This window comes from Miniopterus natalensis, chromosome X (genome assembly GCF_054644295.1).
Source record: "Miniopterus natalensis isolate mMinNat1 chromosome X, mMinNat1.hap1, whole genome shotgun sequence".
Taxonomy (NCBI): domain Eukaryota; kingdom Metazoa; phylum Chordata; class Mammalia; order Chiroptera; family Miniopteridae; genus Miniopterus; species Miniopterus natalensis.
The window spans coordinates 14,337,372-14,356,510 of record NC_142103.1 but is presented as its reverse complement, the minus strand read 5'-3'; the positions used below and the strand labels follow the sequence as shown (position 1 = coordinate 14,356,510).

The 19,139-nt window shown below is 35.8% G+C and overlaps 1 protein-coding gene and 1 pseudogene across 7 annotated transcripts in view; one reads left to right on the top strand and one right to left on the bottom strand.

Annotated features, from left to right (window-relative positions):
• THOC2 (THO complex subunit 2) overlaps positions 1-19,139 on the bottom strand; it is a 100,557-nt gene that overhangs the window by 39,401 nt on the left and 42,017 nt on the right. For all 7 annotated transcript variants that reach the window (XM_016197063.2, XM_016197064.2, XM_087813680.1 and 4 more), the window contains 7 exons: positions 17,156-17,248; positions 14,281-14,436; positions 13,506-13,678; positions 11,850-12,045; positions 1,747-1,788; positions 1,215-1,345; positions 1,017-1,118 (listed from right to left, as the gene is read on the bottom strand). In XM_016197063.2, coding sequence (XP_016052549.2) covers positions 1,017-1,118; positions 1,215-1,345; positions 1,747-1,788; positions 11,850-12,045; positions 13,506-13,678; positions 14,281-14,436; positions 17,156-17,248 — 893 coding nt within the window. The remainder of the gene's footprint in view (positions 1-1,016; positions 1,119-1,214; positions 1,346-1,746; positions 1,789-11,849; positions 12,046-13,505; positions 13,679-14,280; positions 14,437-17,155; positions 17,249-19,139) is intronic.
• On the top strand, positions 8,867-9,110 carry LOC148090409 (small ribosomal subunit protein eS27 pseudogene; annotated as a pseudogene).

The window sequence follows — 19,139 nt, the reverse complement described above, 5'->3', positions numbered from 1 at the left end:
CACATAGTAATGGCTCCATCAATATTAGCTGTTGTTAACCTAGGAACTCTACCTGGGGAATCTGGTTTTTTTAACCTGGGGAAGTCAAAATTCTTTCAGAAGAATCAGTTCTAATACCATCTCTTTCCATGCTTCCCCTAACTTCCACAGGGTGAAATAATTCACTCTCTTCTCTATTCTCCCATAGAACTTCATACATACTGTATAACAGCCCCTGTTAAACCAGATCGTCACTGTGCACACACCTGTTTCCCCAGTAGACTGTGGCCAGGAACAATGTCATTGGGCAACAACAGTAATATCACAAACTATGAACTCTAGTTAAACTAGAGAATGCACTGTTTTTAATTAGACTAACCATACTACTGCATGAGTGATAAATAACAAAGCCTTGCTGAAAATATTTGCAATACAGCAGTATATTAGTATCTAAACCAATACTAAATGTGAAGTATAAAATTTTCATAATTAAACTTGAAACAGTTTAGCAGGAAGTAAAAACATCACTCTTATGCTTTTAATGACATGAAAATAAAGTACACAAATAAAAAGAGATTGAAATTTTTCTAAAGCTGACTCCCTGTGGAGACAGTTCTGCATAATTCCATTAGATCTTCCAGAAGGAAAAAAAAATCTTTATTATAATAACTTTCAGCAGTAGCAATTCCTAGACCTTTGACTACCTTGTACAAGCCCTTAAATGTTTTATGCAAATTAAGCAAAGGCCACAGTAGGTTTTCCTTTTAAAAAAATCCTATAATTAATGCATTAAAAAGGATTATTATTAGATTTCATAGCTAAGCAAACGCAACTACAAAAACTACCTTGATAGTCAAAATGAGCTAAAAAACCACAAAAATCAATAATCATTCTATCTGCAGTGTATAATTAGCTATACCATTAAGAAACACTCAGGCTTCCTCAAAATTGAGGCTCAGACATAAGCTGGCTGAAAGAAAGTAAATTACATCCAGATATACTTTAGATCAATATGAAGAAAATAAATTAAAACTTACTTCATGATATATTTGGCTCTGTCTATTGTTTGAGCTTTAACTTTTACTAAAAGTGGGTGACTGTTATAAGTTTCATTCTTCCACTGGCCATACAGACGATATCTTAAAAAATGAGATGAAGAATTAGGAAAAGTTAAACACTTAAGAGGTTAATGCACTAGAATAGTAGTTCAAAATACAAAAATATTACGTATTTACCTGTGCTGATATGGAAATGTTTTAAACATTCCCCATAGTTCCTCAGACATACAAGCATTGCAGTCCATCAAAGAAAGAGATGGAAGTAGTACCTGGTCAGTAATGCTAAGCAAACAGCTAAGGATAACTTCCTAAGAAAAAGGGAGGAAAAATTATTTCAGTAAGAGGTCCATATTAATCCCCCCACAAATAAATTTATGTCAGCCTTGAAAAAATTGCCATTCCTTGATCTCGTAACACACCGTATCTAATTCCCCACACTATCACTGTCCTTTTCATAATCGTTGTGTTTCTCCATCTAAGAAAGCAAATGAGGTGAGGGAAGGAAAGAGGTAGCTAGAGAATGAGGAACTTTTATTATCCCTCTTCCTTCTTCAACATGGTAATCCTCAAAAACAGGAGGTTGTCAATCTTAAAAGATAACTTGTATAATAATTGTTCACACAGGCGATGAAAGCTTGTCCACAGTAAAATTTGCAGTATGCTGTACCTAGACAAACATTAGACACATTGGATTTTTCTAGTCTCTTACCGTTTTCTCTTTATCTTCTTGTTTGCTTCCATCAGACTGAAACTAAAATTTAAAAAAAACTATAAATAAAATGTAAAAAAGGTTGACTATGCTGTCACAGTTTAGTTTCTAATTTGAAAAAAATTAACTTGCACATGGTTGTGAATTATTTCCTTACTACTTACACAGCATGTAGGTTTTAGATATAGCCAGTATTACCAATTAACATTGTTAAACTTCATCTATACTCCTAACCTCTAAATCATTTGCAACATTCATGAGTTTTAAATGTCAAGTTTATAAGCCAATTCTTTTCTCATTCTCATCACAAACCAAAACATCCTAAAACTAATCAAAGTATTTATCATAAAATTGTAGCCAACACAAGTTAGTTTTAATGCATTTGCATTTTTCCATCAAGTCTAGGTTTTTCCCTTACAGGATTGATAAATCTAACACTAAAGCAACCACAAAAAAAGTAACCCCAAAGAAATTTAAAGCTATATTTTAACTCACTACTACTAAAGCTTCACTGAGAAATAAACCCAAAATATTAATAACATTGCTGACAAATACAAAACCACTCCCTAAATTGGACATACTGAAAAAACATGGGTCAGTATTATATCAATGATTTGCAGGTGGGTAGCATAAGTGCCATGTTTAACAATACTGTCTACTCCTTCTAAATGAAATAGTAATACTTGTGTGTGTGCAGGCAGGTGGAGGGCTGGGAGAGTATGCAAACGACAAATGAAGCACTGATACTCAAAGACAATCTTAGAGTTCTGAATAGGATTTATCACAATACCAAGTGAGGGAAGGGGAAAAGCTAATATGCAGCTAATAAGCTTCCTATTTTCTTGGCAGATGAGGGTATTCTGTGCATGTATGTTTACATGCTTAAGTAATTTAATGGGTGTAAATAAAGGAAAGTATAACTTCTGTGCAACATTTTCACCTAAGACTAACTCAGGGACTGCCATGTTACCCTGATGGGAAAACACACAATCACATGTGTTTTAATAGAAAGGATAAAAAGTTATGTTTCTCTTTCACAGAAACAATTATTAAGTCAACATATATCCTGGTCAGTAAATAAGGAGTTAGGTTATGAAGGAGTGGCCAACAGACAGTTGTTTTTATTTTGTTTGGTTGTTGGGGGGGGGGGCTGGTAATTCTGGTGGAATACTGGCTGTACATTGGGAGGCAGATATAAGAGTATGTCATAATTGAAAGAACTAGGTTTATAGTATCTTATGTTGGGGATAAAGGCAGTTAAGCTACTCCTTTCCTGGTATACTATGATTCAAACAAACCTAATAAAGCTACACATAATTTTCTCTGTAGAAATAAGACATTTCTTAGTTACTAAGCTGTTGTAATTCCCTTACTAGATAATTACATACGTTTCTGATGCCTATACATCAGTTCTCTAGAGTTCATAAGCAAAGAAAGTGAAAAAGAGAGAAATATGGAGAATAAAATGAAACCATCTAGAACAGAGATGTTCAACAATTTTCATCTCATGGCACACATAAATTAATTACTAAAATTCTGTAGCACACCAAAAAATACTATTTTTGCTGATCTGACCAAAAAATAGGTATAATTTTTATGCATTCACACTGGTCAGTGCTCTTGACTAAATAGTCAGGTATTGCATGTTTTAAAAGTTCTTTTTTTTCTCAGCCCAACCTAGAAATGTTGCAATTAACATTTTAACTTATATTCTTTTGGTCTTTTGTCTATATGTATATCACAGAAAAATATACATATTTATCTACAAAATATAACCATGTTGTGCATGCTATCTTATAATTAGCCTCACTTAACAATCTATTGTTGTTTTGTTGTTTTGTTTTGTCTTCATTTATCTTTATTGTTAAAAGTATTACAGATGTCCCCTTTTTTCCCCACTGACCCCTCCACCCCGTACCCACTCCCCACCCCAGGCCTCCACCACACTATTGTCTGTGCCCATGGGTTATGCATGTATGCATACAAATTCTTTGGTTAATCTCTCCCCACCCACCCACCCCCACCTGCCTTCCCTCTGAGATTCGTCAGTCTGTTCCATGCTTCTGTGTCACGGGATCTATTTTATCAGTTTATTTTGTTCTTAAAATTTCTTTTTTTTAAAACTGATTTGAAAGAGAGAGAAACATCGATGTGAGAGAGAAACATGGATTGGTTGCCTCCTGTCACGGATTGAACCTGAAACCTGGGTATGTGCCCTGACAGGGATTTAAACCTACCACCTTTCAGTATACAAGACAACACTCCAACCAACTGAGCCACACCGGCGAGGGTGCATGTTTTAAAAATTCTTGCATCGCATCAGTGTGCTACAGCGTGTTGAAAATCGCTGATCTAGAAGAACAGAAAGAAACCTTTCTATCAAAGGCTAATTATAACAAAGATGAACCAAAAAAATAAATCAAGAGGTACATACTAGTAAAAGTAATTTTCTTTTGTTCCACCCTCTTGATGCTTTCTTTTTCTTTTAGTTTAATTTGCTTTTTAATTCAGAGTAAAAATAAAACTCTCCATTCCCACTATACAATGCTGAAAGTTTTACTGACTGACCAGGCCAGTAGGAAATAAGAGGAAGAAAAAACAAAGACATGCATTCATTTACTATGTGCCAGGCACTGGGAATTCAAAGATAAACAGGATGAAGTTCCTATCTTTGAGGATCTCTTGCAGATCAAAATTATCCTTGCCAGTGTACTGTTAGGAAGTGAATTTTTAAGTTTGAATATAATTGAGTCCTCACAATTATGCCTAGACATACCATCAGCTATAAATGGCCCCAAGCAGGTTCCAATCTTGCCCTATAAAGACGGAGCAGGTGACAGGGCAGCATAACAGCACTGGGCACAAAAAGAATACAGTCCAGCCCTAGGGGTTCGCTCAGTGGTTAAGAGTGTAGGCACGAGGAGTGAAGGGTCCCGGGTTCAATTCTGGCCAAGGGCATGTACCTCAGTTGCAGGCTCAGTCCCCGGCCCCAGTCAAGGCGCATGCGGGAGGCAGTCAATCAATGTTTCTATCACTCTATCCCTCTCCCTTCCTCTCTCTGAAATCAATAAAAATATATATTTTTAAAAAATACACTCTATTAAAAGGGGGCAATTTGAAAATTCAAGAAATAAAGGCAGGGAAAAGTTATAGATATAACCAGATAAATTACTTTTTTATTACTAACATTCTATTTTTACCTCTAACCCATGGCCATTTCAAATGCTACTCTAGAATATAACTCAGAAAGGAAAAAAATACTGATTTGTGACTAAATTGAAACCTTAAGCTACATCTAAATAAAGCAGTATTTCGCCTTCCTTCTTTTTCTCATTCTTACTACCACTTACTGAGTACTTGCTATGTGCTATGTACTAGGCTAATAACTTCACATTTAAAACTACTCTATGAGGCTGGCCTGGCGGGGCTCAGTGGTTGAGCGTTGACCCATGAAGCAGGTCACGGTTCAGTTCCCCATTGGGACACAGGCCCGGTTGTGGACTCGATCCCCAGCAGGGGGCATGCTGGGGGCAGCCGATCAATGACTCTCTCATCATTGATGTTTCTCTCTCTCTCTCCCTCTCCCTTCCTCCCTCTGAAGTCAATTAAAAACTAAAAACAAAAAACTACTCTATGAGGAAAATCTTTTTGCTGGAAAGGATCCAAACACAACCCATCAAAGTAACAAACAGGAAAATACAACATATAGATTAAAAGTTACAGGAACAGAAGTTTACGAAACCTGGAGAAGAGATACCTAAATCATCTTTCAATGTTTTGGTTCAAAACTTTGTTTTTATTTTTCAGTCAGAAACTCTTAAGACTTTATAAACACTTAGAAATAACCAGTAAGTAACCTGAGGAAAAACCCTTCAGAGTAGAAGCCCAGCAGGACTCTGACAAAGGGAGAACCAGCTGCTAAGGCTTACTGTCTTTCAAAGGAATTTTTCTTAGATGCATGAAGGGAGTCAAAGCCCAAAAGAATTGGACACCCACTTGGCTGGGCATGCCTAGTAGAAACTAGTACCTAAGTTGTTTACCAGGCCAGATAACAGGATCTCAAATGAGAAAGCAGAGGTTCCCTAAATGAGGGCTACACTCAGCCTCACTGAGCTCATTCTGTTAAAGAAGTTTAACTGTAAATACATTATTTGGAACTAAGGTCATACTCAAACTCAAACTGTACTCAAACTATAGCTTGGGAGGAGGAGGAGGACTGGTCATAAATAAGGTGGAAAGAGTATGAGGGCTCATTCATGCTACATCAGAAAGATGATCTGAACAGAGCTACAGCTGTCCATATTAAGATGAAAAGAAAAGCTGTGGCTATTACAGAAACATAAATAGCCATGAAACATAAATAGCCTTGCAAAAAAGAAAAAAGAAAAGCACATTAAGAACAAGTGAACTTCGTCTGGAAGAAAATAGAAAACAAAGGATAGAGACAGATTCTCCACAAGTATCTATATATAGTTATAGAAAAAGCTATTAAGAATGAACTCAATAAAACAAGAAAATCTTGGGAATGAGATACATAGAATGAGATGAAAACAGAGATTACAGAGATAAAATAGCAATACCCCACTAAACAGATATAATTTGAAATAGCAAGGAATTTCCAGAATTGCAAAATGTAAATGTTATTTCTTCAATTTCAGATATACTACATTTGTATAGGCAGTAGAGTATGATGATTTTAAGCTTGGCCTCTGAAGCCAGATTGCCAGGATTGAAATCACAGCTCTGTCCCATACTAACTGTGTATCTTGGGACAAGGTTTTTCACCTAGAGCACAAAGGATTTGGTAAAGATTAAATTAGCTGATAGCTGAGATCTGGAAACAGCCAGAGTGCCCATCAGTAGAAGAGCGAATTTTTTAAAAAGTGCTGGTATATATATATAATGGAATATTACTTGGTCATAAAAAGAAGGAAATCTTACCATTTGCAACACATAAAAGAACCTAGAAATAAGCCAGTCAGAGAAAGACAAGTACCATATGATCTCACTCATATGTGGAATCTAATGAACAAAATAAGCTGACGAACAAAACAGAAACAGAGGCATGGATACATGGAACAAATAGCTGTCAGAAGGAAGGGGGCTTGGGGACTGGATAAAAGAAGGTGAAGGGATTAGGCACACACACATACACGCACACATATACACAGACAACAGTGTGGTGTTAGCCAGAAGGAAAAGGAGATGAGGGTAGTTGCAGGGGGCAAAGTGGGGGGAATATGGGGATGAAAAGAGACTTTGGTTGGGGCGATGGGTGCATGATGTAGTGTGTAGATGATGTTTTGTTGAGTTGTATACTTGAAACCTTTATGGTTTTGTGAACCAGTGTCACCCCAATAAATTCAATTTAAAAAAAGAAAAGATTAAATGAGCTGATTTACATAAAGTACTCAAAATAAGGCCAGGCACAGAATAAGAGCTCAATATTAGCTATCACTATGGTAAACAACTTAACCTATTAACATCAGCTGGATTTTTAAAAAGCACCAAGGGCCCCACAGAGCTTGGCTCAGCGGTTGAGCATTGACCTAGAATCCAGGAGATTGAGGTTCGATTCCTGGTCAGGGCACATGCCCGGGTTGCAGGCTCAATTCCCAGTCGGGGCGTGCAGGAGGCAGCCGATCAATGATGACTCTCTCATCAATGATGTTTCTATCTCTCTCTCTCTCTCCCTCCCCTTCCTCTCTCTGAAATCAATAAAGATTTTTTTTTTTTTTTTTAAAAAAAAAAAGCACCAAGGAATTCATCTTCAAGTGTATAGGTGTTATGAAAAACATTCAAATATGTCAGGTGACAATGTTAAAGTCGTGTTCTACAATTTAAAAAACTTTAAAGATAGCAAAATTTTCCCATTCATATACAAATAATTTATACAGAGAGCCCCCCCCCCCCTTTAAGACTGAAATAAAGACAAAAATTGGTTAATAAACTAGAACAACAGTTCTCAAAGTTTGGTCTTTTGATCAGCAGCATCAGCATCACCTGAAAACTTGTTAGAAATGCAAATTCTCAAATCCCACCCCAGGCCTACTAAATCAGAAACTCTGAGGATGGGGTCTACCAATCTGTGTTCTAAGAAGACTTCCATGTGATTTTGCTGCACACTAAAGTTTGAGAATCACTGTATAATAAGCCTTCAGTTAACATCACTGATAGGCTCTATGACTTGAAGGGAAACAACATATAATGAAACCAATTTTACCATAGGCTAACTGATGTAAATAAGAGTTAAGTTCCTACGGTGTCTCATCAGTGTTATAACAAAACATTAGTTGAAGACCTGCTGCACTAGTCCTATACTACCTACCTCAAATTTAAGAAACGCATACACACAAACACACACACAGTCAGAGAGATAACTGATTACTAATAACTATAGGCCTAAAGACTAGTCTGTTAGGTGACAGCTGGTATAAGTAAATAAGCTACTTCCTAAAAATATGCACAATTTATATATATATATTTAAGCAAACCCAAGCTTATAAATGAGAGATCTGTTAAAGAAGTTTAATTGTAAATACATTATTTGGAACTAAGGTCAAATTCCCCCTTTAAAAGCAAGCTTATAAACCCTGGTTAAATTACTAGCTAGGCAGCCTTTAAACCTATAAATACAGAACAAATGATCTGCTAGAGCAAAATATTTTTATGGGTAAAAAATTAAGCAAAATTCTAACTCAGATCATTAGAAAGATTCACTTTTCCTACCACAACCTTAGCAATAAGAGAAGACAGATTTCTTCCCACATTGTGATCAAAATTAGCATTTTTCTCTTCCCTTCTGCCCTTGTACCTCTGCAGAAATAGAAACTAGTTAGGCGGAGGCATCAGGCACAACTGTGACAGAACAGAGGTATAGGAGGGCTGCAATGGAGATGGCAGAGAGGAAGGATGACAGTTCTAGCACCTGTGTATCTTGGTAATAATACTATATGTTTATGCATATGTCTATGTATACAGGGTTTCCATAAGTTGGATGTTTGGTTTCCTGCTTACAAGTTTATGATACTTGTTGCCAAAGAATGAATTTCAGAACAAAAGGTCTGAACATTAAGATTTTCAACTAGCTCTGCAGCAGCGACAACCTCCCGACAGCAACATGTCTCTCACTAAGGATCTCCTTCATCCCTCTCCAGGAGAGGAATCACAAGAAGAAGCACCTGTTGCAGAGCCCCAATGCTCACTCCATGATGTGAAATGCCCAGAATGCTATAAAATCACCACCATCTTTAGCCCTGGACAACGGTAATTTTGTGTGTTGGTTGCTCCACTGTTCTTTATCAGCCTACAGGAGGAAACGCAAGGCTTACAGAGGATGCTCCTCCAGAAGGAAGCAGCACTAAAAGCACCTCGAATCAAGGTTGAGTGGGGAACCATCCAAATAAATACATTTTGGATACAAAAAACAATTTTTTTCAACTAAAAAGAACAGCATTAGTGGGTTAAAGTAAAATGAGAAAGAGGCAATTTACATTGTCTCAAAGTATCTTCCCCACAATAATACATATTAACAACAAAGATGAAAAGGGTAACTGTAGAGTGGAGAAACCTGGCAGTCATCACGTTAACCAAGTGATCAATGTAAACATCACCGGTAATGGAACAAGTTGACTTCACATGCTTCCCAATATGATGCACTGGGAAAGATACAAACAATTTTCTTTGAGCAGGCACTAGTTAACATGACTCATCCTTTTCAGACTATAAGGATCAGGATAACGACACACTGTTATACTTCCTTTTTATATAAATGTTACATAATAAATGATAGCTATATCATAAACTACTTAGCAGACTTCTTCAGAGTATCTTACACAAAGTAAATTTATGAGTATAAAAAAATTAATCTACCAGCTAAACAATTAAAAGCCAAATCAAATATTTCAGGTGTCAAGGGATTAATATAGAACAGCTGTTAAATTTTCTACACAGTCACTATTGTCAAAAATTAAGCCCTGGCCATGTAGCTCAGTTGGTTAGAGCACTGTCCCAATATGCCAAGGTTGCAGATTCAATCTCCGGTCAGGGCACATACAAATCAACAATTTTTTTTAATTAATTAAAATTACAGGCAATCAAACACTGGAGAGAACTGAGTTTGTCCTTGTAACAATTTCTAGATTCTTTTGGTTGCCTTCTTTTACAATTAAAAAGAAATTATGTATTTTTTTCAGTTTCAAGACCTTAAGTCAGGCAAAGATCTCTTAGAACACAAAGAGCAAAAATAAAAGTACTGCCAAACTGGAATTAATTAAAATTTAAAATTTTTGCTTTTCAAACGACAGTTAATAAAAAGGCAAATCAGACTGAGAAATAATAATAAAAGGCAAATAACCTAATTAAAAATGGGCAAGAGATTTGAATAGACATCTCAATAAAGATGATTACAAATGGGAAATTAAGATGTGAAAAGATCACTGATCATCAGAGAAACATAAATTAAAAGCACAACAAATACACACCCATTAGAATGACTAAAATTTAAAAGACTGACAATACCAAGTGTCGATGCAGACATGAAGCAAGTGGAAGTCATACACATTGCTTCCAGGAATGCAAAATAGTCACACATGCTCAACAATTTGTCAAAAAGATACACTTATCCATATAACCCAGCAATCCCATTCCTGGGAAAACAAAACATATGCCCCCCCACAGACGAAGACTGGAAAAGAATATTCATAGCAGCTTTATTTATAATAGCCCCCCACTAGAAACAACCCAAATGCCCATCAACTGGTGAACAGATAACTCTGGTTATGTCTGTACAATGAAATAGTACTTGGCAATAAAGGAACTTCTGACACGTGCAACAACTTGAAAGAATCTCGAAAGCATTAAGTGGAAAAAACAGACAGAAAACAGTACATTCTGTACAATTCCATTTATATGAAGCCCTAGAAAAAAAGCAAAACTACAGTGACAGAAAGCCTATCTGTGGTTGCCAGAAACCAACAATAAAGGGAGGGAATTGACAGCAAAGGGGAAAGAGGGAATTTTCTAGGGAAATTAAAATATTCTATATCATGAATGTGGTGGTGGGTACATAATTATACATCTGTTAAAACTCATCAAACTGTATGCTTAAAATCAATGAAGTTTATTGTATATAAATTATAACTGGGAACTGAATTTAAAAACAAAAAAAATAGCATAAATGGTTACCTCTGAGGTAGTGACTAGAGGGGGTACAAAGGAAACTCTGGGGTGCTGGTACTGCTCTATTTCTTGATCTAAGTGGTGGACACATGGGTGTTTTAGTTTGGAAAATGTCACTGAGCTGTACAATTATGATTTGTGTACTTTCTATATGTATGTTTTATTTCAATAAAAAGTTTACTAAAAAAATTTAAAAATGAATCCTTAACAGTCTGAGGTTCAAGGGACTTCATACAGATAATGACAATGATTCAAAATAGCAGCCAAGAAAATAACTGAGAAGAAGAAAAGCAAGGGAAAAGGATGCTGAGTTAACCACTAATTATAAGAGGATTCAAAGAGCATTCACTTGCCTGGCCTGCATGGCTCAGTGGTTGAGCGCCAACCCATGAACCAAGAGGTCACAGGTACCCAGTCAGGGCACATGCCCAGGTTTCATGCTTCATCCCCAGCAGGGGGCGTGCAGGAGGCAGCCAATAGATGTTTCTCTCTCATCGATATTTCTCTCTCTCTATCCCTTTCCATTCCTCTCTCTCTAAAATCAGTAAAAATGTTTTTTTTTAATTTTTTTTAAAAAAGCATACACTTGTCCAAAGCATATTTTCCTATGTGGGCCACTTGACTAATAATCTAGATAGAGATAAAGATAAAGAAAGAGATATAATTATATTATAGAGATATATGTATACTCTATATAATTATATCTATATATCTATATCGTGTGTATATATATATATATATATATATACACACATATACATATATAAACATAAATGGTTAGAACACAATGTACTATCCCCAAACCTTACTCAATATAACCTTTTAATTAGAGTTCACGTTCTCTTTATTTCTAGAGATTCACATAACACAAATATTCATTCCAAAATTTAATTTTCTACTTGAAAGAAAAAAATCTTACTAACCTCCTTCATAAATGATTTGCCTATGCGCACCACTTTTGCAAATAAAATGGGATCATGAGAAAGGTGAGGACCAAGGTAACAGAACATATTGAAGACATCTCTCCTCAAATCTTCAAAGCTCTCTGCTTGTTTTGGTGCTCTCTTATTTTGCAAAGCATTAACAGGTGAGCCTTTAGCACCTTTAGGAACGCCAACTCTATAAAAAGAAACAAAATTTAAAGGTATACCATAAAATACCTCATTTTAAGTTAACACAATCATATTAAAAGTAAAACACTTCTTGTTCATATTTGCTTTCTATATTTCAATTGTGACTAACTTTATTATACCACCTAATTTAACTGGTAGAAAAAGACAAAAAGAATATTCACTTAAAAAAAAGTCAGAGCTCAGAGGAGAACATTTCAAATTAACTGCATAAGAAAAGGAAATCAGAGAAATGCAGATTCTAAGTAACACTTAACATACATCATATGAGTTTTTTTGTTAGGTAAGTTTAGCCAGTATCCGGAAAATGGATATGGGAGCCCTGGCCGGTGTGCCTCAGTTGGTTGGAGCGTCATCCCATGAGGTGGCAGGTTCGATTCCTATCAGGGCACATACCCAGGTTTCGAGTTCAATCCCCAGTCGGGCATGTATGGGAGGCAACTGATGAATGTTTCTCACACTGATGTCTCTCTCTCTCTCCCCCCCTTCCTCTCTCTAAAATCAGTAAAAAAACATATCCGCAAATGAGGATTAAAAAACAAAAAAAATTCAAAATGGATATGGGAATGGGGAACAAGGGATGGACCTCAGAGACAGTGGGGATTAAACAAAAGACATGAATATAACACTGATTCAAGTCAGTAAACATTTCTCAATCTGGGTTCCACTGCGTACTTTGGTGGAAGAGAAGGTAAGCAGCATAATGAAAGATGATTTCACACTAAAAAGGACAGCATACCCAGAGTTCTCACCTGCTGAGCAGGTGTCCCACTGTGGAGTCACAGGGGTCATTCCCTGAAAAGCCTTCACGGTTCACAACCCAGGTGATACTAAAGGCAGCAGCCAGCAGCTCTGCATGAATCACAAGGCTGGAGCTTTTGAGGCAGGCTCTGATCTGTGGAGCTAAAGCCAGAACTGCTGCCAATACTGCTCTTAAGTATCCTGAAAGTAGGCTGGGCTAGAGGACTGGTCACCACAGTAACTAGGGATGATGAGAGGCTGCACTAGCAATTTCCAGAACAGCAGCCTATTTGCTGGGAGAGGTAAGGCAAGCAGAGAAGCAAGGTCCTCACCCAGAGCCAGTCAACCCAGTATAGAAGAAAATTATACTAAGTAAAAGCCTTAGGAATTATCTGCCCCTGAAAGAGGAGGGGAAAGTATAAAACAGAAGAATGGAGTCTTCACTCTCAAAGGAGCAAACCCAACTTAGAAGTCTAACCTATAGTTTTTAGATTATACTGCACACACATTCTCTAATACCTGGTCTAGACACTAGAAGACAAATCACTGATTAACACATATCAGACTGATACACTAAATAGTTGTTATCTTCTGATAAAACATACTAAAATACAGGCATGGGTTGAGAAGACAAGATAAATATGCAGATTTTGTCATTGTCCTAAACTGTTTCTACTTCAATGATTAGTAAAGCATACAGTAACATACCTTCGGTAGAGAGGCTCAATAGTTATGTGAATGAGCTTGCAAATAGCAAGAGCTATTAGCTTATGTGAAGCAGCATAGTATGGAGGCATCTGATCCATAATGTTCTGTGCATGCTGCCAATCGCCAATCTTTAATAACGCTTCCAACAAACCAAGTTTTTGGTTGTCAGGTGGCTAAAAATGAATAATTACAGCAAAGATATTCAGAATACGAATACCAATAAATCTTAATATTTCTTCATTTTAAAAAAGTTAAACACACACAACAATGTATACCAACAACAGCTGCCATTCATGGGGAATGCAATGGTATTTTCCTCAAAGTACAATCAAGTTTTTAGTTATTGAAAAAAAACCAAAAGGATTCGCTTTTTCATTTAGCAGATGCAGTGTGACAGTTTACAGAGCTGGAATATATTGAGTTGTACTTAATGTTTTATTGGGCCACAGGGAACCAGAATTCATTCATCTGTGAGAATCCCTTTAGGACTTGAGAGACATTAATATGCAGACCACAAATATAGTTAATATGTTTGCAATTTTACTGAGAATATATTTTGAAATTTATATATAAAAAAAATAGCAGCCTCTTTTGGGAAGGTGCCAAACAAATTAAAAGCAAAACCACCTTTATAAATTAGTATTCCAAAAGCCATGTTTCACTACAATTGAAATTAGAAAATTATTCTCCTATAAGTTGATTAACTATTACAAGTTAAATTTCATAATTCTAAATCCAGCAAACAATGTTAATTTTACTAGAATGAACTATATACCTTTTCTACTTTCTCTTCTTCTTTTTCCTTTTCTTTCTCTCGCTCATCCATTTTTTCAGAAGACAATACAACCATCGTAAGTTTTCTAACAATTTGCTTAGCTTCCACAATTTCTCGTTTATGTTCATCCATAATGCAATTATCAGCTGGAAGAAGCTAAAAACGGTTCATTAAAATTTCATAAAACAGCTAATACTATTTGCACATATAAAAAGCAAACACTATTTACTATCAATTGATAAAACTGTAAATAAGTCTAGCCTATTCATGGCCATGATTTCCATTCTAAATAAGTGTCTTTCCTTTATGTTCTTAAAATCTGACAGGATTAAGTATCTGAATTTTGTTCACCCTTTAAAATTAGGAAGTAGTTTGAGTTTCTTGTCTCCTGTCTGTTAGAGGTCCTAAATTAATCTAATACAACAGTGATGTTTACCATTGAACTTATTAGTTTACCAAAGAAAATGTGTACCTCTTCCATTAAAAATGTTATAGATTTTTCCCTTTAAAGACCAAACTCCAAATTAAATAAAGTACTGCATATGGACCCAATTTGGGACAGATGAACTACTGAATTACATAAAGAGGTAAGTTTGATTCCTTTAAATTAAAAGTCTCAAGTAGAAAAATTATGAACTTGACGTGTCACTTTTCATTTTCTAGGTACCCCTTTGACTTATTAACTCACAAACTAGTTTCTCGTTTATTACCAAAGAGAAAGTAATATGTGCACTGTCAACCCTCCATTATGGAAAAGGATAAAATATCTCAAGCACAGCTATCTTGTATGAGCTGAAGATGGTTAACATAGACATTTCACAAAATAACCCACACAAAGAAAAATACAGCCAACAAACCATTATTTAATCATTCTGATTAGGCACTACGGTGAACTATAAAAGAAATGTTCCTGTCCCTAGAAATATGTAATCTATTTCAATAGCTAAGTCCAAAGCAAAGTAAACAACCAGTAAACAATAAAAGGAAACAGTGAAATATTAAACTACATATTGTAGACTTCATCCCATTAGTCAAAAGGCAGGTTGAAGAAAAGTCACTATGGACTGGTACAGGAGGTAAGCAAGGCTTTTTCTCAGTTTTAATGCTTCCCACTGGCAAACTGCTTTACTTATCTGCCATAGGTTCTCATCTTCTACCATTGTAATGGGTGAACTGTAAATATCTTTATAATTCTCTTAACTTCCAGTTTTGTGCATCTTGAGAATGTTATTAGGTGTATATAAAGTTACAACTGTTACATCCTCCTAATGAACACAACTTTATTATTATGAAGTGACTATCTCTTTTCACCAAAAAGTCTATTTTGTCTTAACAATAATAATTTCCCTGGTATGTTTTTCCCACCCTTTTACTTTCAAACTTTCTTTGTCCTTAGATTTTAGAAGTCTCATGTAAACATAAACTGGTTTTTAATCCTGTCTGAAAATTGTCGTCACCTTAACAGGAACACTTAGGCCGCCTGCATTTATTGTTAAACTCAAACATATCAGTAATAAATCTACCATCATTTTTATAGTTTCCATTTGTCCTGCCAGTCTACACTATAAACTCATGCCTATGTCTTCAAATTCTCTTTTTTCTAATCAAATTTCCATGTTCTTGTTTGTACAACATTTCTCTACTTTAAATCTTGAATGGTTCTCTACTTCCAACAAGAAAAATATCCAAACACCGTACTATGGCACTTAAGGCCCCCTTCACAGTTTAATCCCAACCTACTTATCCATCCTCATCGCCCCGACATACCACTCTCGGCACCAACCACTGAGCTTCCTGATGTTCTAAGGTGATAATGAAGCCCTATCAAACCTCCTGCCTTTATACTCTCAGTTAATTCTTCCTATGAATCTTCCCACCTTTTAAGCATGGCCAACACCTACTGATCATCAAAATCCTAGTTCAACATCACTAGTTTGAAAAAGCCTTCCAAAATGCCCCCAGACAGAAATGATCACTATCTCTTCTGAGCTCCCACAGCACTATGTAAATACCTTCAATATAGTTATTATATAATGCAAAATGTTTTCTCTCTTGCTAGATGATGACTGCTTCCAAGATAGAGATCAAGTTTTATTCAACTCTGTAACCACAGTACATAATGATAGGCAAGGAAGTTAGAAAGTGATCTCAAAGGCAGTGAAGATGAGCATTGGACAGGTTTGTTTTAAGTTCATAGATATCCCAATGCCCAACCTAATAAAACAGAAAGTTCTATACTATACAAACCTAGTTTTTTTTTCAAAATGACAGGCTAAACTGTCGCTACATTAGAGATCATCAATCAAAATCACATACACCAAAAAAAAAAAAAAAAAAATCACATACTCTTTTACATCCTGGATCCAGCAATAAAAGCCCAATACTAGTCATTTATTACCCACAAAAGCCATTTTTTTAAAAATATGTGAAGACTTCCCCATATATCCTGAATTCCAAAAATTAACATTTTAGGGAGAAGGAAGAAGCATCTAGGTAATGTCACATTTCCCATAATTTGTGCATAATAGAGAAGTCTAAAACCACATTGGTTTAAATTAATTAATTAGTTAATAAAGTCACACTGGTCAGAACTTGGCCTCTCTTCTCCATGACATATGTCTTGATAACAACTAAGAACTTGAACTTCATATCCAACTTTGAACTCTGTAAGGGTGACAAAAGGTGTTCGATTTCCATACTTTGCAAAAGAATTAAAGGCATTCACTTTATAAACACAAAGTAATAATGCATTAGGACTTCAAAAATTAAGACTTGAGAGCCTAAAACCAACCGTGTAGTGCTATATGGCTGCCTACTTCTCTTCCCCACCCCTGGGACGGACAACCAAAGATTCTTAGCAGCCCACTTGACTTACATGTACATAAAGATCATCTAAATCAATAAGATTAACTTGCAGAAGCACTGCTGCAACTCTGTATAAAGATGACGGTGTCTCTCCATTTGGTTCCTTGAAAAACAAAAGTTTCTGTTTAGTGCATAAATTACAACTAAATCATATCCTTTATCTACCAATATTTAAGAAAAATTAGATCAAATAACTCTTGCACAACAATAAGCTTCATTGCTCTTCCTGGACATACATAACATCTGAATTCAGTACAAAGATAATTATGTCTATATCCCTTTTCACACTGGAACATCTTTTGATGAACACAAAGAAAGGAGTTTTGAAAATGGACACATTTTACAATGCATGCTAATGTTTGAATAAAATCTAAAAATTAAATGGAATAGGGAGATTTTATATATTGCATAATATTTACTTTAAATTTGTTTATATGTGTTTTCTTAACTGGCTTTTTTCAAGTAGTATTCAGTGGAAACACAGAAACAAGACTGACAAACTTGGAAGTGTAGAACCATCTATGACTGCATAATACTGTTCTCCCTATTCTTTCATTTCTTGGGTTTTGTCCTAAGTATACGTGCTTGTCAGCTGATTTATTCTCGAAAACAGGTGTCTAAACATATTACACATGGGTAAATCAACAGTAAGTAAATAAACAAATAAATAAATAGTGGGATGGCCAATTCCTGGCCAGCCCAGTGGACCCTACAAAGAAACAGAAGGATTTTTGAATACTATCAAAAAGACTTTTTCCCTAATCTTTAAACTACTTGGGGTCAGATGAATGGAAAAGTGAAGTGAGGACAACTGGTAATTACTAAACGGCCAAATGCAAACAAAAAGCAAACATTATGTTCTGCTTCTACTCAACCCTGAAAATGAGGTATTTGTAAATAAAGACCCCCCTATAATTGTTATAGGTATTATGCACACAAAATGTGAAGCTAACCAAACTAATACATATCCTATAAAGAAGGCACCATTTCACTGTAATTTTTAAGACACATAAGTTTTCAACTTAACAATAGCTTAATTCTAAATGTTTACAAAGTGTTTAGTATCAAGACATTTTCACATAAAAACAAAAGATTATCAGGGTTTCAGAGTAAACCCACAAAATCTAACTACCTAACTTGAATCCATCAGGAATACTTTCATTATTCCCATTACCACTATTTAAATGAGTCACTACCAAAAGCCCCAACTACCAGGCCAAACATCAACTCTAACACTCTGATCCTCATATTGCTCTGCACAATCCCTGTTCTATACTATCTCACCTTTCTGCATTCTTGAAAATCTTCCATGGAATCCTCTGGAATTTATGGTCCATTATCAGCAAAGCCCCCTACCTCCCCTCTAACTGTTCCCTCCACCTTCATGCTCAGAGCCTAGCACTCCCTAGGAATACCACACCCACTGTAACCCAGTCAAGTAGTGGCTATTTTCCCCAGACTCCTAATAACTACTAGGCCCAGAGGTGAGGTACAAGTCATCTCTGCTCTTTATAGTCATTTTCAGACTACTCTCCCTTCACCTAAGGCCCACCTAGCTCTTAATTTACTATCATTCACTATCCTTTCACAATTGCTGCAATGTTTTCATTCATTGTTGTCAAAGAAGTTATTCTGAAGGATTTCAATGTTTTCAATTCATTGAGGCTTGTTTTGCGGTCTTTAATAGGGTCTAACCTAGAGAATGTTCCATATGCACTTAAGAAGAATGTGTAATCTACTACTGCTGGGTGGAGTGATATATATGTACACACACATGTATATGTATATGTATATGTATGTGTGTGTGTGTGTGTGTTAAATATAGTTGGTTTATAGTGTTTTCAAGTGCTCTATTTGCTTATTGGTCTTGTCTTGTTCTATTAATGATAATGGGGCATAGAAATGTCCAACAATTATTTAGAAGAACAATGTTTGCTGAACATATTTTGAGGCTCTGTTTGGTGCACGTGTTTATAACTACTGTATCTTCTTGA